Raw genomic sequence first — 23,540 nt, forward strand, 5'->3', positions numbered from 1 at the left:
AACGCTTCGACCAGATAGATCTGCTGTCACGTTCCTCGGACGGGGCTTGGACATCACTGTCACAAGCCTCTGTGGGGTGCGCGGGAAATCTTTGCTCTCTCATCTGTGTGATTGTTAGAGGAGAGAGACAGAATGAATCATCAATCATCCATTCAGGGTACATTCAGCAGGTAATAGTCTGCTGTTGCATCACGTCTGCTCCTGAGAAGCGCTTCATTCGTCTCGATGTATGACAGGAATAGCCTTAATCTTGATAAGGACATTTCACACACTGTAAGACTTTCTCACAGCGTTAAAACCGTTTTTGACAGACGTATTTGTACATGGATAATGTGCATAGATTTGTTGATGTTTTCCTGCATTTGCAAAGGATATTCATTTTGATCTTGTTAGCAAGCACTCAGCACGAACACGTCTACTCGAAGCTGTTGCTAGGCAGACTGCTGATATTGGACGACTCTACGAGAACCTGGATTATACTTAATAAAAACATTTTAATATATTCCTTTAATAAAATATTTTCATAATAGCTACAGTAAGGATACTTGATTAAGGATGAAATCATAATTGTTCATTTTTCATGAACCTACCATTTATCAGACTTTTTTTTAAAGCATATTTTTAAAGCTAAATATGGGCCAACTAACACAGAACATAAGTCACATGAACTAAGTGGATAAAGAGCTCAAAAATTACGAGTTAGAGAAAGTTTATGCAGTATTGGTTTTGCAAATATTATAGAAAAGAAACTAATCAAAACAAATGGTCTAAATGTGGCCATTTGTCTTTTATTTAGGAATAATTGTACATAATATTTGCAGTTTATACGCTAAAAGATAGATACGTCAGCTGTTTATTTGTTTTTTACAATACTGTGGCCCGTACACTGCACAGTTACAGGAGCACATTTGAATAACTGCTCTGAATGTGAACACTGAATGGGATTCATTAATCACTGCAGAAGTTTTAGCCATGGTGGCCTTTTGCCAGTTACACCTCAACACTTCTCTATGCCGCACTTAGGCTACGTTCACACTGCAGGTCTTAAAGCTCAATTCCGATTTTTTGATCAAATCCGATTTTTTTGACTGCTTGTTCACACTACAAATAAAATGCGACAGCAAACGTGATCTAGTGTGAACCCTCAAAGCGGCCCGCATGCGCAAAAGAAGACGTCACACACAACGCGCTCTGTTTAGACCCAGAGCAAACAATATTGTTTGACTGATGGCCGTTAATATAAAGACTTCGGACTTTACGTTTCCTAATTTTTGCTTTAAGTTATTTTGTTATTTACATAATAATGTAGATAACCTAATAATTATCCTTATTGCTGTTTTAGAGGAGCGGTGCTTCAAAGGATAGTTACAGATTTCTGTCAGAATCTGCAGATTATACAGTACAAATAAAATGTTCACGTTTCTCCAACGTTGTCTTCCCAACAGTTTCACTAACATCTACACTGGATGGCCAGGAAGCGTTCGCGATTCTTTCTCCGGCGCTGATAATTGGCGTCTGTCTTGTGTCAGTGATGTAAAAGACTGATTTAATGCGACATGACCATTCAAACAGCAGCAGTCGCTTTCTAAAACATTGGATATGTATCGGATTCAGTACCACATACGAAAGTGACCCAGATCAGATTTGAAAATATCGGATTTGTGCCGTTCACACTGTCATAGCATGATCGGATATGGGACGCATAGGGTCAAAAAAACAAACAAAAAAAAAAAAAAACTGATTTGATGCGCTTTTGCCTGCAGTGTGAACGCAGCCTTAGACACTGTGTACATCACACATCCACGACGAACAAAGTCTAAACACCACATAAACAAAATAATCGCAGCCGTATTGAAGTAATGAGCTGAAGTTAAACGTTAACAGTCAGTAATCAGTGGTGAGTCCAGACTAGCAGGTGTTTTTGGCAGAGGTGTACAAGCCCAACAAAGGCAGCTGGAGGAAACCATTAATGATCCTTCCACAGGTTCATCTACAGAAACCTGGATATGGTGCGATCATCTGAACCAAAGACTCTTTTTGCCATCTTGGCTGAGGTTGAAGTTAACTAAGAGCGAGTTTTGGCTTTTAGAGAGAGGTGAAAGCATTGTGCTTGATTTATAACACAAGACAAAACAAAGACTCGAAAACAAGTGAAAAAAAAGAAGTAGTAATCACTGTGTTGTGATTATCTCCAGAAGTGTTGAAAGACAAGTTAGGGACTGAAATTAAAATCCAATTAATCCCAGCATCTGTGATTTCTACCATAAAAATCTAACTCCACCACCACCGAATGTCCACTTACTTCATATAATAGAAGCACAGAGGCTATTCTCTAATATTCAAATAATAAATTAGAAACAGTCAAAGCAGAATAAAAACTCTCCAAATAAACATCTCAAAGTGAAGAAGCACAAAGTGATCAGAAGACTCTGCTTCCAGGCTGATTCGGAGCGTTTGTTTTCAATACAAACTGTTAAAGAATTTAGAGCAACACAATAACAACTGCTGTGCTGAACAAACAGTAGATATCAATCTTCCAGGAGCTGATCAAACATGAGCCCAAAGCAGGTGAAAGCAGGATATATTTAACGCTGTACAATGCAACACAAGCGTACTGCTTCATTTTCTTTTCTTTTAGTGAGATATTTTATTTGATAGAGCCAATTTCTTATATTATAGTTAGCTTTTTATTTCATATGTTTTTTAAGTGCATTTTATTTCATTTTAGAGGTTTATTTTATCTCATTAAATTAATTTCTTTGCTACTACACAGTTTTCTGTTTATATTATTTTTTTCCTACTCTACCTTTATTATTTTTATTTTCTTAGTAATTGTGTTTGTCCTTTTGGCTGCAGTAACATAGAAATGCAGTCAATTCAGTGATAAATAATTACAATAATCAATTCCACACCACTGCAATTAACTGCATCACTGCTTGTGCAAATACCAGACCATATTAAATAGCAGCCTATATAAACAGCTGACCACAAATCTTCAATCATAATTAAAAGAAATGTGCATATGCAGCAGCGACTGATTGCTGTATTCCAACTGAACACTGGCAATGAATGTAATATGTAGAGGGATGTTGGTCTGGTCCACCATAACTGCAGATGTCTCCCTCAGAGTATCAATTCAGGTTATAGAGAGACATAATTACAAAAAAAATCTTTTTATCTACATCCTGACCAAGTTTTTTCATCATTTCTCCACCGGTTTCTCCAACTTCTGAATATAAAAATGTCAGATAACCTCCCCCAAAATATCCCACCTATTAACAAATTCCATTCCTGATATTTACACGATTTACTAACACATGCACATTTCAACAGCAGTTCTGTAAAATTAGATGGCATTTTACCTTCAGCTGGTGCTATACCTACATGACAGTTGTAATTAAACAAGCCCTCGAACCTGACATTTGTTCATGCCCTCCAACAAGATGCATAAATGCTTTTTGTGGTGCCTTTCAAAACTCTTTGACAAGTCACTGCAGAAAATAAATCTTTCAAGGTTTAGGGACAGAGTCAGCTTTGGAAAGATTAGGAAAACATTCTAATTTGTATTAAAATTGCAATTTCGATTGGGTTTGTTTAAAGTGGGGACTGTCTCAGACTTTTGCCGTCATGGTTAAAATAGCAACAAACTATTTTCCCTCTTGCTCCTCACAGACGAAATTCATAACTCCAACCACCACTGGAGGGATTTGTCTCTAGAATGTAAAATATGTTGTTTTGGGGGATTTGCAGAAAATGACTGGTGCCTTTTTGGGAGGAAAGTCTAATTTAAATGGACATATCTCTATGGGCTGAGTCTGACTCGCTTGAAATTTTGCACATTTCCTTTCATTCACAGGAAAATGCATGCTCAGAAAAATTAAGATGGGCCAGTCTCCACTCATCACATTCCCACTGATATATAGATTCAGATGTTTTCTGTCATTTTCTGTTGTTTAAAAGACAAACACATGTAGAGAACTGTGCAGTTTCAGAGCATGTATACACAATCATGCAAATACAAGTTTATCAGACCACCATCCAGTGTAAGGTTTATGCCACATCTGCCTTAAATTACCAGTTTTGGTAATTATCAAGATCATTTTTTGGTTAATCCACCTGCATGTGCAATATTGAGAGGGATACAAACTGGTGTATTCCTAGAGCAGAATTCCAGTCCCGAATAAATGGGAGGGGTGGTCAGGAAGAGCTAAAATCTGTGTCAAATCAAATATGCAGATCCATCCACTGAAGCAACCCCTTGGGAAATAAGAGCAGCTGAAAGTACCTTTTATTATATTATCCATACAAAGGGGGAAACTATCCATAGAAAACAACTTTCTTTTAGACCAGACTGTAAACCTGCTTTAAATTTTTTAATGTTGGGTTTACAGTCTATGGCAAATAAGTTGCTTTTGGAGCCAGCCTCAAGGGCCCATTACAAGAACTTAATATGCATCCATGCAAGTTATACATACTTTAACTTCAGCAAAAAAAATTGCTTAATGCTGTGTCGCAAAAGCCTATCAGGTGGGAGTTTTCTCAGGCTGTAGATTCACCTGATGCCACTGAAAATCTGATATGGAGAACAAATCTATTGTTGGCATTTGCAGGCAGAGCTACATGATTCATCAAAAGTCATTCATCAAAAAGCGATGAATGACATCCATCCATCCAACTTCTTTTGCTTATCCAACACTTTGTGTTAAATCCCAACTGATTATAGGTATGGAATGTGCTTTGGAAGGAAATAATTGTCCAATTGACGATGTCGATTTAATACGTGTGACCCCAAAACACATCAACTGCTGTATTCATATAAGTATTATGAGGCAAAACTTCACATACTTTAGAGTATGTTTGTAACATTGAGTAAAATTTTAACTAATACTCATTTTATTTAATCTTCCAGGTTGCGAGTGCTGACTCTCCAAGTTCCGACTTGAGATATAACTCAAAATCCAAAGTGAAGACCTACTGGGATGAAAGCAGCAAGGACGTGTCCATTAGCCGTCTGCTGTCTCAAAGCCTCTACGGCAAAGAGAACTTCACCTCTATGGATCTGAACTACGACGAAGGAGAGTCTTACTCTAAGCAAGAGCATTGGAAATGGCTTTACAACACCTCAGCCTCCCGTGACCCTCGATCAAGGACGAAAAGACGCCCCATCGTCAAGACTGGAAAGTTTAAGAAGATGTTCGGCTGGGGTGATTTCCATTCTAACATCAAGACGGTGAAGCTGAACCTCCTCATCACCGGCAAAATTGTGGATCACGGTAACGGCACCTTCAGCGTCTACTTTCGACACAATTCAACCGGTCAGGGCAACGTTTCCGTGGGACTTGTTCCTCCCACCAAGGCTGTGGAGTTCCAGGTCCACCAGCCGCACCAGCAGTACCACCACCATCACCAGCAGCAGCAGCAGCAGACGGCCCTGGAGACCAAAGAAACCAAGCTGTTCAACTGTAGGGTGGAGTACGAAAAGGTGGAGAAAGGCACCAGGAACTCACTGTGTGCCCACGACCCCTCGCAGAGCTGCCCTCAGGAGCAGACCCAGAGCCACGTGTCCTGGCTGTGCTCCAAACCCTTCAAAGTGATCTGCATCTTCATCACCTTCTACAGCACTGACTACAAGCTGGTGCAGAAGGTGTGCCCAGACTACAACTACCACAGTGACACCCCCTACCTCCCTACGGGTTGATCACAAGACCAGACGAAGGGGGGGAAAGAAAAAAAAAAAAAAGACAGAGATAGGCTACAGGGTCCTGAGCAATTTCAGATTATATGAAAGAAAATGGAGTCAAGACATTTCCAACTTGAGATGTTGACAGGCATTATTACAAATAACCTATCCTTGTCACAAGACTGATCTTGCTCCAATGAACAAGCCTAGCCTGAGGTCATTAAGAGAGCATTTAGGGAAGCATTTATAGGCTTGCAATACTCATCTTATATGCATAGCTGCTTACATCGAAAGGAAATTCTCAAGCCAACCATAAAAATATGCTGATTGTATTTATGTAAATATCGTGGATTCCACACAAAGACCAGAGAACAATTTTATCAGTGTTTTCTCCTGCTAATTTAGTTGTTTATGTTGATGGTGTATTTCCGTCTCAATCATGCTTTCTGTCTCCTCCAATCAGTCTCTGGTAATCACTGCGAACACGTAAATGTCAATGCAAATAAGAAGAATCTGTCAGTATGCATTAGAGGGCATAATGGAAAAATCAAACATATTTTGAGTGGTGTTGTTTTCTGCAGTGTGATTGTTAGAGTGAATGTACCTCTCTGATATTGTTGTTGGAATCTCGTCCATGTCCCATGCATGAACCCGAATGTGGTAAACAACTTAATAACGTCCATCTATATTTTCCTGTTATTGCAGCTGTCAAAAATAATCTTCACCAAGTCACGACACAAAGAGGGAAAAAAAAGTATGTTCTATTTTAATTCTGTGTTGTGTGTTTAGCAGTTTTAAGGCCATGGACGGCGCTCGGTAAATGACACCAAATTGAGGGCTCTCATCAGATCAAACATAAGCAAGTAAATGTCACAATGAATAAATAAAAGTTGCACAAGATGACAGAGAAACAGAAGATCATTTTTTGTGCTTTTCTTTAAAAATAATCAAACATTACTCTGCTCTTTTTTCTCAGAACTGCATATCCATTTTAGACATTTAAGCATTGCTTTTATTTCTGGTGACTCTTTGCATCACTGACATGACAAGCAGCCAGTAGTGAGCCACAGAATTAGAGCCATAGTGCCCCTGCAGAAACCAAAAATAACCATTTGTAAACACTGGAATAATCATTTGTATCGAAAAGTGATTGATAATCGGAAAAAAGGTAGGTCAAAAGTTTGTTTAAAAATAGATCATAGAACAAGAATGCAAGAGAACATGGAAATTGTTGAGAGGAAGATTTCCTGAAGTGCATTTGAGGCTTAAGCAGAACAAAAACGCTATTAAAATGCGAGAACTGGTAAAAAGAGCTTTCCAGCTCCAGAAGAGGCAGGACATGCATTAAACAGCAGGTGCTAATCACACATCCTGCATGTCAAACGCTCGCACTTCTGGTTATCAAAAAAAAAAAAAAGAAAAAAATTTCAGATGAGCCTAACGCTGGCTGCTAATGATATTGGATGTTCCAATTGGCTATTAAACCTTCATTACATAGATTGGAAGCCAGTGGCTTCACGTGAAGCATTTAGAGAAAATGAACACAGTATAAGTGGGAGCTCTGCAGAGTCAACACCACAGAAAGAATGAATTAAAGAGCCGATAGAAAACCTGTAAAAAAGTATGAATGTGCACCTAGGGGCAAAATCACTGCTGTCTATTTAAATTCAGTGCTCTTTCACAGTGTATGCCATGGTATACGCAACGCAGTAACTGCTAATGGCAGCCTGGATGACATCCAATATGCCAACATGGGGCGAATTTTCTGACAAGGCAGGTCGAAGAATAGGGGTCTGCCTGTGGGATGAGTGAGCATAAAGAGGAATTTATGATGCGGAGGAACAAGGCTGGCAGAAATCACTGGAAGCACCTGACTCGTAAATTGAGAGCATGTTTCTGTCACTAAGAAGAAGGAATGACTAATGTGTCAGATTGCTGTTTGGGCCAGTTCTTTCATCTCAATAAAGTGACTTTGATATCTCTCCACCCCTACCCAAATGTGCCAGGGACAGTTTGTTCAGCTTCAGAGAATTAAAGCAGCACTTTCCCGAGACAATGCAGCCTCATTATGCATATAATCTTACAAGTGTAAACAGTCTGGCACAAAAGTGTTCGGTGTGAGAGCTGCTGAGAGATGGATCTGTTCCCTGACTAATGTCATCTGAGGCTAAATGCAACGTATTGTGATGCTGACTGTTTTGAAGAAATTACCGTTTCAGCCTCAATTACACGTGTATTATAATTTATCCTCCGTTTAGTATTTATCAGTAACTAAACTTGACATCGGTCAAGTGCCCGATGTGAAAGGGGTCAAACACTACTGGAGACATACTGGGTAGGTACTTGGTTTTTTGGGTTTAGGATTCAGCTGCTTTGGAAGTGTTGGGCTGTTTTTTTTCCCCCTTCTCACATTATCCGCCTAACTTCCTTCCCAAACTCCTTTCAGTGATCATTTGCCGTTGATTACTCCCAAAGCTCATGGCCCATAAAATGGTGTTTGAGACAGCTCTTCTCTACAGTTTCCGTTCAGCTCCGTGGAGCATTCTAGCTTTTTCATCGTATTGTTCTTAATTTACTGCCCCCATCTTTACAGTCACAGCTCGCTCAAGTATTTTTTAAAGCAGGTTCGAGCATCAACATACAGGTGAAATATTTATTAGTGATGACACTCTATACTACACTATACTACAAGTGCCAACAACATTAGAAGGAGAACCTCAACAGGGAGAAGAACACAGGCATTACAGGGTGAGCAGGAAAGATGAAAGGAAGGCAAAACTAACCTAGTTGGTTAAAATTATGATTTATGGGCAATGTGCATATGCTACATGCCACTGGATAGGGCTACAGACAGACAACACATGCTGAGAAGAAGACTTCAGTGACTCCTGTGCTATTCATAAACTGCTATAAATGATCAATGGTTTTAACCAGTATTAATAGACTGTGATGACTTCTCAGCTGGCGAGCGCAACAAGCACCAGAGTGACCATACACAACGTAGGTGATTGGCCAGGTTGCACACAATCACCTGTAGCTTTCCATCCTACAGTGGGCTTCCGTCTGAAAGAATTATGCTTTGATAGAGCACAGATTACAAATTTAATTTGGTTTCTCCAAACCAGGGGAGCATGGTGAAGCAGTGGTTAGCGCTGCTGCGTCACAGAATGAAGGTCCCAAAGAAAGAAGGCAAAAAAAAAGTCAGTCATGGTACAAGTTCCACAAAAATCAGAATCGAAACAGTGTTTAAATGGTTCTTAACCTCCAGAGACCCTAAATCTTCATAAGCAGACATCACAACCTTACATTTCATTCTGCTCAACACAGACGTGATGAATCCCTAACAAGAGTTCAGGTCTCAGGAGCTATTTGTATAGACAATGTTGCAGTCCCTAGTTTTAACTGGTAGTTACCTAGCCTGTTTTTTAGTAAATAACCAAGCCTCTCACCATTTGAATAAAGAAATTCACAGGAAGGTTTTATTGACTAGACCTAGAGTAAGGAACAAGACGACACATGGCTGTTGCAGCACACAGATTTGTGTTTGAATGCATACCAATAAAGCAAAAGTAGCACACACTAGAACAAAGCAGGTGTAGAACCTTTAACAACGGGTTATTTTGGAATTTCGTTGTTATAACCAATCCAAACAGACTTTCCATTTTCTGCTATTTCCTCCAAAAGACGTTTTCACCACTGATATGTGCAAAAACATCTACAAATTTCCTTTCGGGCAAACTAGATGCCGTATTGACTCAGTGATCATGACATGATGGGATGTGCCAGCAATAGCTCATAACATCTGCTGATATCTTTGCAATAGGTGTGGGACATAACATCATCGCTTATGACTATTTTAAACTTATTTCATTTAAAGAAGCTCATGTGTTATACCTTTAAACATTGCAGCTTTAACCAGCGATCCTTAAATTTCTCTGACAACTTTCACATAATCATCCTGGTTTGTTTGAGATTACATTCAAGCACTGAGTTGCTGCACTTAACTTTTATAGGAACTTTATGTTCTATTAACTCCTCTATTAGTAAGTTAATGAGCAGTGGGTCGGATGGAGGAGCTGGGGGGACAGGAAGACAAATTCCGTCTCTGTTTTGGAACCATTAAACCCCTAATGGATTCAAATGAAAACTAATTTTCTTCTATTTAGAAATTAGTCCAGATCAACACAACGAGATGATTTTTTTTTCAGTCTTCTGCCTACAAATTATTTTGTTGCCCCAAAATTACCAAAACAAATTCATTATTGCAAGTTTAAGTATTTGATGAAAAATTTCCATTTTGTATTTTTCTTACCGAACAAACCCTGCAATGCAAAGTGCATAAACCTGCATTTTTTTCTCATGGCCAGCAGGGGGCAAATCCTCTGGTTTCACATCTAATTACCTTACTGCTCACTCAGTTTATAAACTCAGTAAACACATTCCTGGTCTCAGTTTGTAGTTCCTCCTACTAGGTTCCTATTGGAGTATCTCAGTGTCCCATTTCTTGAGTGAGGGGAGAGTGGACCAGGAGATTCACAGACCAACTGGGGGAGGCATTCTCAGGGCTTTGGATGCTTCACAAATCTGTTGTGGTGAAGAAAGAATTAAGTATGAGCGCAAATTTGTCAATCATCTATGGCCACAAGCTGGGGGTAGTGACAGAAAGCTGAGCAAATGAGCAGAAATGAGTTTCCTCCAAAAGGTCATCACCCTAGCAGTAAGGTGAGGAGTTCAATCATTCAGGTGGAGTTTAGAGTACAGCTCCTGGGTAAGGCATTTGAGACATGTACTACCTGAAGGAGGGCCCAGAGCAGACCCAGGACACATTGGAGAGATTGCAGGCGATGGATGGATGGATGAATGGAGAGCTATATAAATGCAAGTACATAATTACCAGACTACAATCCTGCACACCGACACAGATCCCCTCCTCTGAAGAGGACACATGCGAGATCTTCCTTTTAGTGTTCAAGTATGAACAACACAACAGCAAAGAATGTTTGAACTAAAAACTAGCTCAAAAGGCATTTCACAGTAATTCTACTAACAGGTGCAGGCTGGAGAAATGGAGGCTGAAATGCTACGAGCCTGACTGCTCATCACTGCTTCAGCAGAAGATCAGGCTGTCTGCTTAGCTGGGTTTGGCATATACTCGGCTTTAACATCACTCTGGGTTCTTCCACACTACCTTTGTGCCACTATGCTGTCTGTGCAGATTTTATAGCTTCAGTTTTCTGTCCTGGATGCAGTTTGCACTGTACCTTCACGTTACTGTCCATGGATGTAGTAAAAGCAAAAGTAATGTCCACGTATCCACTTTTTAGCTGTAGACCATTCCACTGTTTTCCCTGCATACTAACTGAAATCAGCTGATTGTGGTATAATTGTTCAGGACTGAAAGAGGGCATGTTTGAGTTTTTTCCTTTCTGTGCCCATCGTGCAGGTAAATGAAGAACCTTTGTAATGTAAGTAATGGTATAGTTTTAAATGTAATTTGATTACTGAATTCCATCCAGCAGTGTGTTGCATTACAGAAAAAACAGTGTTAGTACAGTACTGGTGACTACATTCTTCTTTTATATACCAGTCGATGATTTCTTATCTGTAATTGCAAATAGGGAGTTGTGTTACTCATTTATATAAGAACATTAATGATTTAAAACGGTCCTTAGATTTAAATAAATATATATTTGTAACAAATGTTCCTCATTTTGGAAATGAAAGCCGTTTCCTGCTTTGTATTTCAGCTTTAAAAAAAAACATTTTCAGATCACAGATTACACCTTCATTACAGCTTAGTGAAAAAATAATTTAACAGAGAAGATGGAGAAAGCGGAGTTAAATAATTAAAATGTAAGGAACGCAGCTTTTCAGGAATTAATCTCTTGTAGACACCAATATGCACAACTAGGAGATGTTTGAGTCCTTTTCCAAGCTCTGTTTTATAAGAAATGCAAATCTGGCCATTTCTTTTGTCCATTTAACGAATTCCGTGCGTATGAATGAAACCGACAGCGTTGCAGAGCGGCAGTGTTTGGACGTCTAAGTTATCTTTGGGCCCAGATCTTCTCCCTCGGTTCAGCTATGCTGGGCCGGAGCCATCCATGCCTGCCTTCTATCCCCTAGCTCGCCCACAATCCCTGATTAATGTGGTCTGGGCGGGAGCTGTCAGAAATGGCAGAGAGAATCATGGGATTTCTCCTTCAGAGTCCCAATGACACCCAGCAGCTGCAGGAGTAAACAGATGACTAACCACTGGCCTTTTGGCAGCCTGTGGAGATTCACATGGAGGGAGGGCTGTGAACGTTGCTTTGACATTTAGGTGGATTAGAAAGTTCTTGGGTTCTGCTCTCGTGGTGTCAGAGGTGGTTGGCATAGTAATTATTTGCGTCTCGGTTTTTCTTCCGCTTGACCCCCAACCGCAGCGAAAATGTAGAGCTTCCACTTACTTACAGACGTTTGCTCAAATTAAAGCGTAAAACATCCTCATGCGCCTCATTTAAAAACAAATCACATTCTGTTTGCGTTGCTACAGGACAAAGAATAAGGAGCTTGCTTTGAAAAAAAAAAAGAGGCAAAAACAAGCAATTGTCATTTCAGATCATGTCCTTCTGCAGAATGCATTTCAAATCTGGGGCTGAAGCTGTCCTGGGGGCACAGTTTTGTGTGAGGTATTGACATATTAAAGGCTCCATCAGACAATGACTGGTGTTTTTCTTTTTTAAACCACAAATAAATTACCCTCCTCAAAACACTATTACTCCTCTGAAAATGAAAACTCACTCATTGTGAATGTCTCATATCAGGTAAAAAACTGCAGAGAATTAATTAACCTTTGTCATTTTAATTGCTTTAGTGACAGCTGTCCTTTGGTGCCGGAGCTATCCTAATGCACATACTGTGGGCTTGTCAATTACTTTCACAGTGAATAGATTAAAACGCCACAGAGGATAGAGTCATTTCATTAGTCAGAATTAATGCCCCCCAGACATAACCAGGTACGAACACTTCACCCCTAAATATGCAGGAAAATGAACAATACTATTAAGCCCATATGAATCGAATGAATTGTGGCAACATGAAATTAAGTTTACGCTCTATTTAATTCTGTCCCACTGCTTATAATACATTTGCTGTATTGTTTCTTTTTTTTTCCTTTGAAAAGGAATAAAAATTTAGAATACTTTTAATAGACCACCTCACACACCTAAAATGTAGGACACCTATGTGCCGCAGTTAATTGCTCTAATGGATGTTAGCATCATAGCCCTGTCAGTTCTTACCTCAGTGGATAATGGCTGACAGCAGCAGCCGCGACTGTCTAATTCTCCCATTTTGCTCTTTGCGCATCTATGATCTAATGCCGCTGAGCTCATCATGAATCTGAAAGAAATTAGGCTGCTTTCAAATGTCTGTCTGCTGGGTGTCTGCTTTCAACACCAAATGTCTCCCAAGTCTCCAACCTTTTATCCCATTAGATAAGACAAGAGTCATTTTCACACTTAACCAGAACGCTAAGCCCTCCTTTCATGTATTGTCATGATTTTCACACTCGCATGCACAAAGAGTGATGGGAAAGTTCTCATTATGTTACAGTGGATGCAAAAAGATACATAAAATCAGTTACAGAATTACAACACCTGATGAATCTTTATATTGGATTCAGTCACTGTGGGGTTTAGTTTACCTGTGTTTGAAAATCAACTAGCATCAAAGACAACTAGCTGTTTTGCCCAGTATTAGCGGGTTTTTTTTATTATTAATATTAAAATTATAGGACGGTGAATGCCAGTATGAGTTTAATGCATATGAAATATATTGAAAATAACCAGCTTGAATGGTAACATTAAAAAGCTGGATCAAAACACTCCACTGGGGTCCCAAAGATTTCTATACGTGTGCCAGAAACCATATATAACATTTCTTCTGTTAGTAATTTTTTCCCTTTTAAAGTGAAAATCACAGAGAGGGGATGGATTAGACTGAGAAGCGCGCTGCATACTCATATGAAAGTGACTCAAGCACGAGCTTGTCACAAAGAATATCGTTTTATTGTCTGTTTGAGTCTAAACGAGGCCATAATTTACAAAATGAACATCATACTGCACTAAAAAGACTTCAAAATAGCTTTCGAGTAAGTTGACTCATTAAGAAAGTGTTTATTGAGATCAGCTGAGCAGCAGTTTTCCTTTAGTGCTTATTGACTTCAACACCAAGTCAAGCGACCCTCTGAACTGAGAGAGCAGGAATCGGATCAATTAATCATTTCATCTGCGTGCAGGACAGAAAGTAGCAATTATTTTGGGGGGTTACATTTAATTAACCAAATATTCATTTCGTTTCAGCTGAAAAATCAGGGCATAAAATACCATGTTGTAGCTGATAACAGCATCTACAAGGTGCTCGTTTTGACACATTTATAACACTGAAGAAAAGATTTGGTAATCAGAAATCTTGATTCTCTTTCTGTAAGTGTTCAGATGCGACTAAAATCAAGATTTTATTTATTTAAATATGTGCAATCAAATATGCAGAAAAGGGCTTCGTGCTTTATAAACAGATCCACAATTCATAAAATAATTATTTAAACGTAGATTAATTAAACAAAAACAAAAAAACTTTAAAAAAAAAAAGACTTATTCTCCCCATTTAACCTTTAAAGGTGACTGAAATTTGATTAGCTGGTTTTACTTAAAATGTCTAATTAAGAGTGACAAGTTGGACTTTTTTATCTTAAGCATGCTGTAAGGAGAATAAGTTACATGAACTCAGTATTGTATAACAACGCAAAGGATAAAATGTAATTAACACAACCGAAGGCATGCACTTTATGCCCATATATTTCATGCAATTTTATGATCTGTGTACTTTAGAAACAGAGCTCTCAGTTCGAGTCTCCTTCCTGTTACTTGTGCACCTTCCAATAACAGAAACGCTGATTTTATTAATATGTTAACATTAACACAAACCCGGTGATTGTTCATTTTTTGACCTAGCTAAACCTTTACATTACAAACTACAGACACGATAATCAAAGTCTAATCCAAGTCTAAGCACAAAATAAGTGAAATAATTATCACAACACTGTCTGAAGGCTCTGAGGTTAAATATTAAAAGTCCCATGAATATTTACACTTCCCATTTCAGCTTGTCAACAATAGCTTATTAAATGAAACAAGTACACACAACTATACTTCTCAGATTACCAACAAAGGCAACAGTGTTGGTTTTGCCATTTCATTATTTTACTGTCGGGTCATTTAAAAACAAAAAAAAAAAAAAAACATACAGTAGGTTAGTAGGATTTGATCTGTCAGACTCTAAACACTTCTCAAATTACAATAATTTTGTGACACTTTCAAGGTAAAATTGAGCTTTGTGTCCAAAATTAATAATTTAATTAGCATTATTTTTAAAACTTGTAACTTGTCAATCCTATCACCAATCCTAAATCTTGCCCTCTTCTCTCGTCTGTCTGTCAATTAGGCCTCACAAAGTGAGTTTCATTTTGTGTTCAAATAAGACTCCCAAGTTATTTTAACTCACCAGATGTCATTTTTCTAATGACCTCTGCAAAATCTAACTTCTTTTTGCAACCAGAGAAGATGCCCTCTGCTGGCCATTAGAAAAAAGAAATGCAGGTTCAAAGCTTTTCTGTGTTGGCTTCAATTTTCAGAGCCAAAAGCTAAGTCTATCTTTTATATACAGTCTATGGCTAACACCCAAATTTAGAGATAACTCAGTATAAATAGGTAAAACTAGCATGAATTAATACGTTTACCTAAATTTTACGCGTTTCATTTTTTTCCCCTTTCTCCATTTATTTTATTAGGGCCCAGTCACACAGGTCTGGAGACCAGCTGGCACCTCCTGGTAACACATAGACCACTAAGGAAAAATGTGTATGCAAAAACTGTTTGGCGAGTAAATGCTGAATATTGCTGACAGCTGAAAAAGGTCACAAAGGTATATACAGAACTGAAAACCAATTACTTTGTTCACCAGCAGATCGGGATGGTTACTCGTATTTTTTATGAAAGACTGACTTGTCTGCAGACATTCGCCAGCTTCTCGAGCAGTAGTGATTATGTGCAAGCGTGACGCAAACTGGGAATGGAAAAACCATCACCTTAATAATAAAAGTTGCTTCTTTTGAAATGTTCTGGTTGCAGTGTTAAGAGTTATCAACCAACCACTGTTAAGTCTTCCTGAAGGGAATGGTCTCCTCTTTCTGATTTCGCTCGCATTTTTCACAGTTTTACTGCTGCTCAAGTTGGCAGGCAACTTCACATCTTTTGTGCAAGCTACAGGGAACGAGCCAGTAGCAGATTACCTCCGCAAGGATGGTGCAGTAGCCATCTTTGGCAGCAACCACTCAGGGAAAAAATATTTTCTCCAGTGGTTGACAGGGGGTCACCAACTAGTCTGTAGGCAAGTGTGACTGATGGGGCAAAACTTTGTAGGAATACATCAAAAACTGATTTACAAAATTTTTAAAAAGCATTGCATTAGTGCTCCTCTGACTACAGAGTCTTATAGTGAAGTTATTAGAGCTCCAGACATTACTGCTCATCAGGTTTCTTATCATGTTAACATTTTTCAGATGGTGGAGGTGAGGTTTATCGAACCTGACACAGTCAAGTACCGATCTCAAAGATGTGTTTGCTTTTCAAAATGACACAAGATATAAGAGGATTACAGAGCTCATGAATATGCCCCGTTTCTATCCTCTGATTTATCACTTTTTTCTCTTTATCAGAAATGCTCATCTCCATCCATAACAGCCTGCCACACCACACAAAGGCCGATGCTCTCGTGCCTGAATAGTTTAGATTCAATTTCAGTTAAGAAGAGAAGAAAAGTTAAAAGTGTATTTGATCTTGTCAACGTTTTCGCGTGTGTCTGTGAGACGACTGTGCCCCCAACAATTCACAAACAGCTACCCCTCAGAGGAAACAAGCAACTGGTTGAAAATCTATTTTTATGATACACAACGTTTACTGAAACAACAGCAAGAAGACGTGATGATTGGTGAATATCACCCTGTCAAAAACATCACTGAAGAACAGAGATAGGTAACGCTATTTATAATAGGCATGACACAATGAAAAGAACAAACCGATCATTTTCTCCATCATTTACATCTCCAGAAGGGAAGAGAAAACCATAAAGGTATTACACAGCATCTGGTTATGTATCAAACCGTCAAGGCTTTGCAGACAGCATTAATTTTAAGTTCTCATACAGAAAGCTGTCTGCATGATGAGTGACCATTTTCCCATGTCGTAGACTAAATATATAGAAGAATTTTCCTTCACCGTCCTGCCTTTAAAACAGGCTGGCAGGTACAACAACCGGGGCCAGCTTGCTCTGGAGCTCGGGCTTCGTTTGCCATTGATTTATATCTTAAACAACCTCTCCCGGTGCTTCCACTGCTAAAGGTGAGATGCACAGCCAGTGTTTGTGACAGAGATGGACTAGGAGCTGTGGCAAGAGAGAGAGGGATGATGCTGTTTTAAAAAATGCATCACCATTAAATCAAAGAGTAACCTTGAACGAGTTCAGGCCGGTGCCAGCTCGGTGACACGATCTGCCCTCAGCACGCCGTGCCACGGAGCATGCCAAACAGCGGGGAGAGGAGAGAGAGAGAGAGAGAGAGAGAGAGAGAGGGCTGCAGCGCTCTGATACAGGTTAGGCCTGTAGTGCTGGGTAGCAGTCCGGCTGGTTGCTGACCAAGGGCATTTACACAGGCATTTTGTCCAAGTTGGAGCAACCTGTTATGGGAAAACGAATGAGTCTGAAGCATGTCCTTGCAAACTGCCTTCAAAAGGTTGACTGAAAATAAATAACATCAATTAATCGATTAAACGCCCACCCCGCTATATGAAGTAAGAACGCCCACATTCCTCAGCAGCCGATGTCCAAAAATTGACCTTTTCACTCTTGAAATATGAATTATTCCTTAGGCTTCTTACAGCCACTGAATCTTTTCTGCTAAATTTAATAATCCCCAACACAGTCAAACACACACGCATCTCACTCAGCAGCTGCACAGCATCTCCTCCTCTCCTCTAGCACACAGGCAGGTTATGATGCATGGAGGAGCCGGAAGGAAGAAAGAAGATGAGGTCCAAAATTGCTTCGCTGTCTTATGCCACTTCATGAAACACTTGCACCTTTTAATCCATCAATTTGTGTTCCCGGACACAAATTTTCATCTAACTGGTTTCACGTGCTGATTTGTGTCCACGAACAGAAACCGAATATTTTTTAAAAGCAAGAAAAAAAGTCCTGGGTGGGTTAGCAATGGAAGAACATATTTAGCATGGTTTGAATCCAACAAATGGAAGGTTTTTACACTTCAACTGTGTTTTATTAGAAACTACTCAATGTGGTTTAAGCATTTAAAAACACTTTTTTTAAAAAAGGTTTAGGGACTAAAACCAACTTAGTTAGGTTTAAATAATGATCTTAGTTAGGGTTAAAATCATAGCCTGTATAAGACTGATGAAGTATCTCATCTTTAAAAGTAAAGCCAACACTATAGTGCCATAAATATACATTCTGTGTAATGGCCAGCAGAGGGCCATTACACAGACCCTTGTGATTTTGATTATCTAGATATTTGTGAGAAAGCAGCCCCTCATTCCCCTGATCTTGAACCTCACTAAACACTTTTCTGCTAAGTTTCTGAACTCAGTCGCTAATTTCGAATCACACTGAATAAAATATGAAGTTCATTCTGTAAATTATGGTCATTCTAAGCATCAAAAAGGAGGATTATCGGGAATTTTCCAGTACTTGAAATTGACAAGCTTTTAGCCAATGAGCGTTCACAGTCAGTGGCTTGTGGTAACACCACTTAACTGTACTTCACAAACCAGTCGCCGCTGTCTCAGTGACTTTGTCCATATTTTCAATTGTCTATGGTTAAAATAAAACAGTGGCCACTTTTTTCAAGGCTTGTTTTCTCGGTTGCCAGGGTGGCAAGTCTCTGCTGAAGACTGTTGATAACATACAGCTGACTGACACGAAACAACAAGACAATTCCTGTCCATGAATGTAAACAGAGATTTCTTTCCATTATTTCAAGTTGTGATGTGAGATTACACTAGATATTAATTATTATGTTGCCTTTGGTTTTCTAAAAATATCAAAAACACAGTAAAGATGGGCGAGACTTTTAAAATCCTTCCCCAAAAAAAGGACGTGTGATAGATTTTATATTCGTACATAGACTGAAATCTTGCTGAAACACGCCTGAGCTAATAAAGTGCAGGAGCTGATAAATTAAAGCATATCAGTGTCATTTTCAGCGAGATGAAAAGATGTTTCATGCACATTTGTGCAGGTTACTTCTCAAAAGAAAACCCACAAAAGCAGGATGATATCAGACAAACCTGTCAGCTTGTTATAGTCTGATTCTCACCTCTGAAACCAGGCAAACACAGGAGAGAACAGAACAGTAAACTATGTCTATATGTGTGTTGACTTAGCAGTGATAATGCTAATGAGAAAAGCTGAGATTAATTATTTGAAAGTGGCACAGAATGTTCGAGAGCCTCGCTGCATTGTACTCCAGCATGCTTTGAACTGTTATGTGATGCATTTTCTTCTACATAAATAATAAAACTGGTGCAGAAAGATTTAACAGATTCCAGTAATGAAATAAATGATGCTCAAAGTTTCCTGGGTGAGGATTTGTCTTTTCGGTTTTTTTGCTTTCCTCTAATCCTTAAACAAAAACTACACCTGCAGTGCAGACTTAGAAACCAGCTTGCTACATGATGTTCAACTAACTATCATCACCACGTGCTGTGGGCTGGATCAGTGAAGCCCAGGCTAAAGACGTTTGCACCTTTAATCGAAGAGATATCTTAATATAAGAAGTTCAACTTCAACAGGACATCTATACATGATAAAGAAATGCTGCTGTAATAAATGAAAGAAAGATCTGTTAGCTGCAGCTTATTGACTGTCCTGTAATTATAAAACACAAAGTTAATTCACAGAATTTTCTATAGCAGAACCAAAAGAGAAAAACCTCAAAACAAAACAGGAACTTTCCTGTCATTTCACTTTTTTTTTTTATCTATTACCTAATTACTGTAGTGTTGCATGAATGGCCACATGGGAGATATTTATCATTAAAGATAAAGCGGTAAAACTTATGAAAATACAGAAAAAGGTCCAAAATTACGCCTTCCTTCACATCTGTTGGGGACAAATTGGCTTCTTTGCCAGCCGATTGTGGCCCCCGGGCATTGTTTCACACGCCTGCTGTTGACAAAAGACTGCACGGGCACACTGACGTCACACCCTGGTTTTGGATTCTGAATTTGGAAGCCTCTGTGTTAGCATTTCATCTAACATTGGTTTTCCGGAGCCAGACTTAAGACTACCATGTGTAAATGGGTTTAGTGCCGAGTTATCAGGTGATTAACAGCTCCATCCATAGACTGTATAGGGGCAAAGCACACATATTAGCTAATTAAAGCTAACACACTAAAAAACAGTAACGTTTTACTCACCAAAACTAAAGCAAAGACCTCTTGAACCATGAGTGCTGCAGGCCGTATTATTTGTCAGGTAATTCAACGAAGAATGCTCCAAAGGCAGCGCACAGGTTTAATTCCACAAGTGTAATTAATGGAGGTAAGACCTAACAGACACCTATGGGGTTTGCTCTTGGCGCACCTGTCACTCAACACAGCCACGCCTCTAACTTTAAACCTTAACAAAATGAAGGGTATAGAAGGTGGTGCTCAGATCCCTGTTGTCTGGGAAAACAGTGTTGTCCACCTCAGTGTATCAAGTAATATGCACTAAAAGCTCATTTAAAAGCACAAAACAATATATATATGATGTTACAGCAGAAAGCACTAGCTTGCACTTGCATGCGTCCCTCGTGCAGTTAAAATAATCCACAAGAGACCACTTTGCAGGTCACAGGTTTAACTCACAGGACTCTCTGGCTCGTTGCCACCGTACACAGTACGACTCCACAGCTAGTTAGAGCTGTGGAGCCTGTATTAAAGTAAGGGTACAAAGAAACAAATAGAAAAATACTAATTTAACCATAAAATATTAAACTAAAATTAAACATCTCATTATGCTTAGTTTATCCATTAGGATTCAAAACCAAAAGATATTACCAACAATAATAATTTCAGTAGAATATGAAAACATATCAAAAACGTATTTACAGATATAATCAGACTGCATTTTGTTAACTTCTTGACCTCGTAGTTGAATCGTGTCCTCCAACGCAGCCACCATTATGTTGGTCATTGATTTTCATGGAAGCACAAGCTCTGTCCGCAATTAAACTCATTAAACTGAGTTCAACCAATTTTCTGGTGGTTTGGTCCTGCCTTGTTAAATAAAAAAATTTTAAAAACGCTGGAACAGCTCTGTTTGTCTCCCTCATATTTTTACCTATGTGGTGAGAAAAGAAAATGGAAAAAGGTTCAGAGCAAAGAAACACTTTCATAAAGAGAAAATACCAAATGTGAATGTGAGATTACTTTTATTGTTCTCGTCTGCTGCAAGACAAAGTCCCCAAGCTAATAAACAGGTTTAAGCACAGCAGACTAACAAAGCATTAGAGTGTAGCCTAGAGGAGGAAAACCCCACTGGTCCTTCAGCTACAACAGCTGAACTTTACATATTACTCGCTCATGCAGATTACCGAATCAAGGAACTACACTTATTTACGCTTTTTAATAAGGCACCAAAGCCTCAGAGGAAATTCTTTATTGAGACGACTGCTAGAAAAGCCGTGGAACTGCTGAGTCCCAGAACGGCACCTATATTTTCAGTAAATAATGTCTTCTGGGCTGGTATGGTATGCATAAAACAGTTAGCGGCGCATGTGGACCAACTTAAGTTGTGTGCAAGCATATCTTGGAAATAAAACACCTTGCAAAAAAGATCCCTTTACTCGGCGTGTTTCAGAGAAGGAACTATCTGTGGTATATAACTTATTTTTAAATCTAACTTCCTCCACTTCTCCCACATTCATTGAGACATGTCATCCATCTATCTGGGCCTCCGGCTGCAGTAGTTCCTCGGCCATGAGTGGCTGCTGCAGCGGGGCTGTATTTCAGCATGTTGAAGTGCATGGAGAATTCCCATGAAGGGTAAGGGATTATGGATTTTGGCCTCTAAGCTGCCTGGATGCCCAGTGAGGATGTCTCTGAGCGTAGTAATCTTCAAACACCACGCAGAGTGATGAGTGGGCACTGAGGAGTTCTACTCAGGATCTAAATGTGTTCCAGCAAGTTACTGGTGAGAGAGAGAGAGAGAGAGAGAGGAGGAGAGAGAAAACACCATTTGGTGCAGAAATGGAAAGGATCGACTCAGTGGCTCCTTCAGGCAAGAGACACTTTTGATCCTGTGACCGGTTTTGAGCTATAGTCTGTGTCGAAAACTCGTGCAGAGCAAGGGATCATATTGGAGTGGTGCAAATGTAAATGTCATGGTTCCCCATCACCACACATAAGCGCAGATGGAAAAAGCCAATTGGGCAATTTTTGGGGTCAGGTCGGGCACTCTCAGGGGGTGGCAAACCTTCATAATGAGGCCAGTCACAAGTCTGGTTTAGTCTGTGTCCCAGAAAAAAATAAGGGGATCAGTATGTTGGCTATTCTGGCGTTAGTTGATGCAGAGCTGATGATAGCGGAGTATGAAAGACACTGCTTGTTAATACAAAGGAAAATCTCTCAAATGAAGCACAGTGCAGAGTTAAGAGTAAGGAAATGTCAGAGAAAATCAATAGTCTCTGATCAATATCGGAGAGGAATTCCTCTGATTGAATTAGACCCCCAACAGCATCACTTAATTGTTTTCCTGTCTTATTTAAGTGAAGTCAAATTGCTTTAAAACCATCTTGGACCTGAAGATAAGATTGTGAGCGCAGGAAGACAATCAGATGGGTTGAAGGACATGGGGCTTTATGGAGATTACATCCTCCCCTTAAGAGACCCCCTATCCATCTGCTCATATCAAAAGACTTTGGGATGATGTCTCAGGTATGGCTTGGGAAGGATGCCAAGGCACAGTAATGAAATTCCTTTACAAAATCAGATGGTATTCTAACATTAACGAAAGGCGCTGAATAGCCCAACAAACACAACATGGATGTATCCAGGATGAAATCAGGCTCCATTGTGCACAAAGTGACCTCGGTGCGTCGAAGGATCAAAGGGCTCAATATTCCCTGGGTGATAATCAAATTAAGCTGTACATAAAGCACACCTTCCAAATATAGATCCATAACGTACTGTTTAAATGTACCTCACGGTGCCTGATCGGTGAAATCGACTGAGCCGTATGCTGCTCACACACTGCTTGTGACTGTGCAGCACAAATACTGTCCAAGGCGACAAACAGGTACATCAATTTGGAGCATGACAAGAAATTCCCTTTAGGTGACAACAAAACGTACATGCTATTAGATCAGCTGCAGTATACTGTGATGAAATAAATTGAAGCCAACAGATGAAAGCTCGGGGCCCCAAAACAGGAGAGAGAAGACTATTAAAGGTGCAGCTCCACTGCTTTGTGTTGCACTGCCATCCTTTGGGCACACAGAGAACTAAACATCAGCAGTTATTTTGAGAGCAGACTGGTGGAGGTCTGCACAAGACTGTAGACAGAAGAAAAGAGGACACGTGTGCATGTAAAGCAAATAAAGATAACGCATATTAAACACATTAGTTTATATGCAGGTAAGGCTGATCGATTCCCATTTGTTCCTTTTTTAAATCCTCCTTGCATCCAGCAGGTCATAAGGTTTAGCGTTTAGGTTATAGGGATAAGGTTTTAGGCTTTAGGTTAGGTTCATGTCTGTTCAGGT

General features: G+C 39.4%; 1 protein-coding gene across 1 annotated transcript in view; it reads left to right on the top strand.

Annotated features, from left to right (window-relative positions):
* The window catches only part of LOC146564659 (neurexophilin-1), a 16,364-nt gene extending 9,660 nt beyond the window's left edge, over nucleotides 1-6,704 (top strand). Inside the window, exon 2 of the mRNA XM_085292559.1 lies at nucleotides 4,910-6,704. Within this exon, the coding sequence (XP_085148685.1) occupies nucleotides 4,910-5,698 (789 nt within the window). The 3' untranslated portion in view covers nucleotides 5,699-6,704. The remainder of the gene's footprint in view (nucleotides 1-4,909) is intronic.
* Nucleotides 6,705-23,540: the final 16,836 nt, after the last annotated feature.

The sequence above is a fragment of the Mchenga conophoros genome, linkage group LG11 (genome assembly GCF_057382185.1).
Source record: "Mchenga conophoros isolate Kocher_MC1m ecotype Shallow Benthic linkage group LG11, M_conophoros_male_GT1.1, whole genome shotgun sequence".
In the NCBI taxonomy this organism is placed as follows: Eukaryota; Metazoa; Chordata; class Actinopteri; order Cichliformes; family Cichlidae; genus Mchenga; species Mchenga conophoros.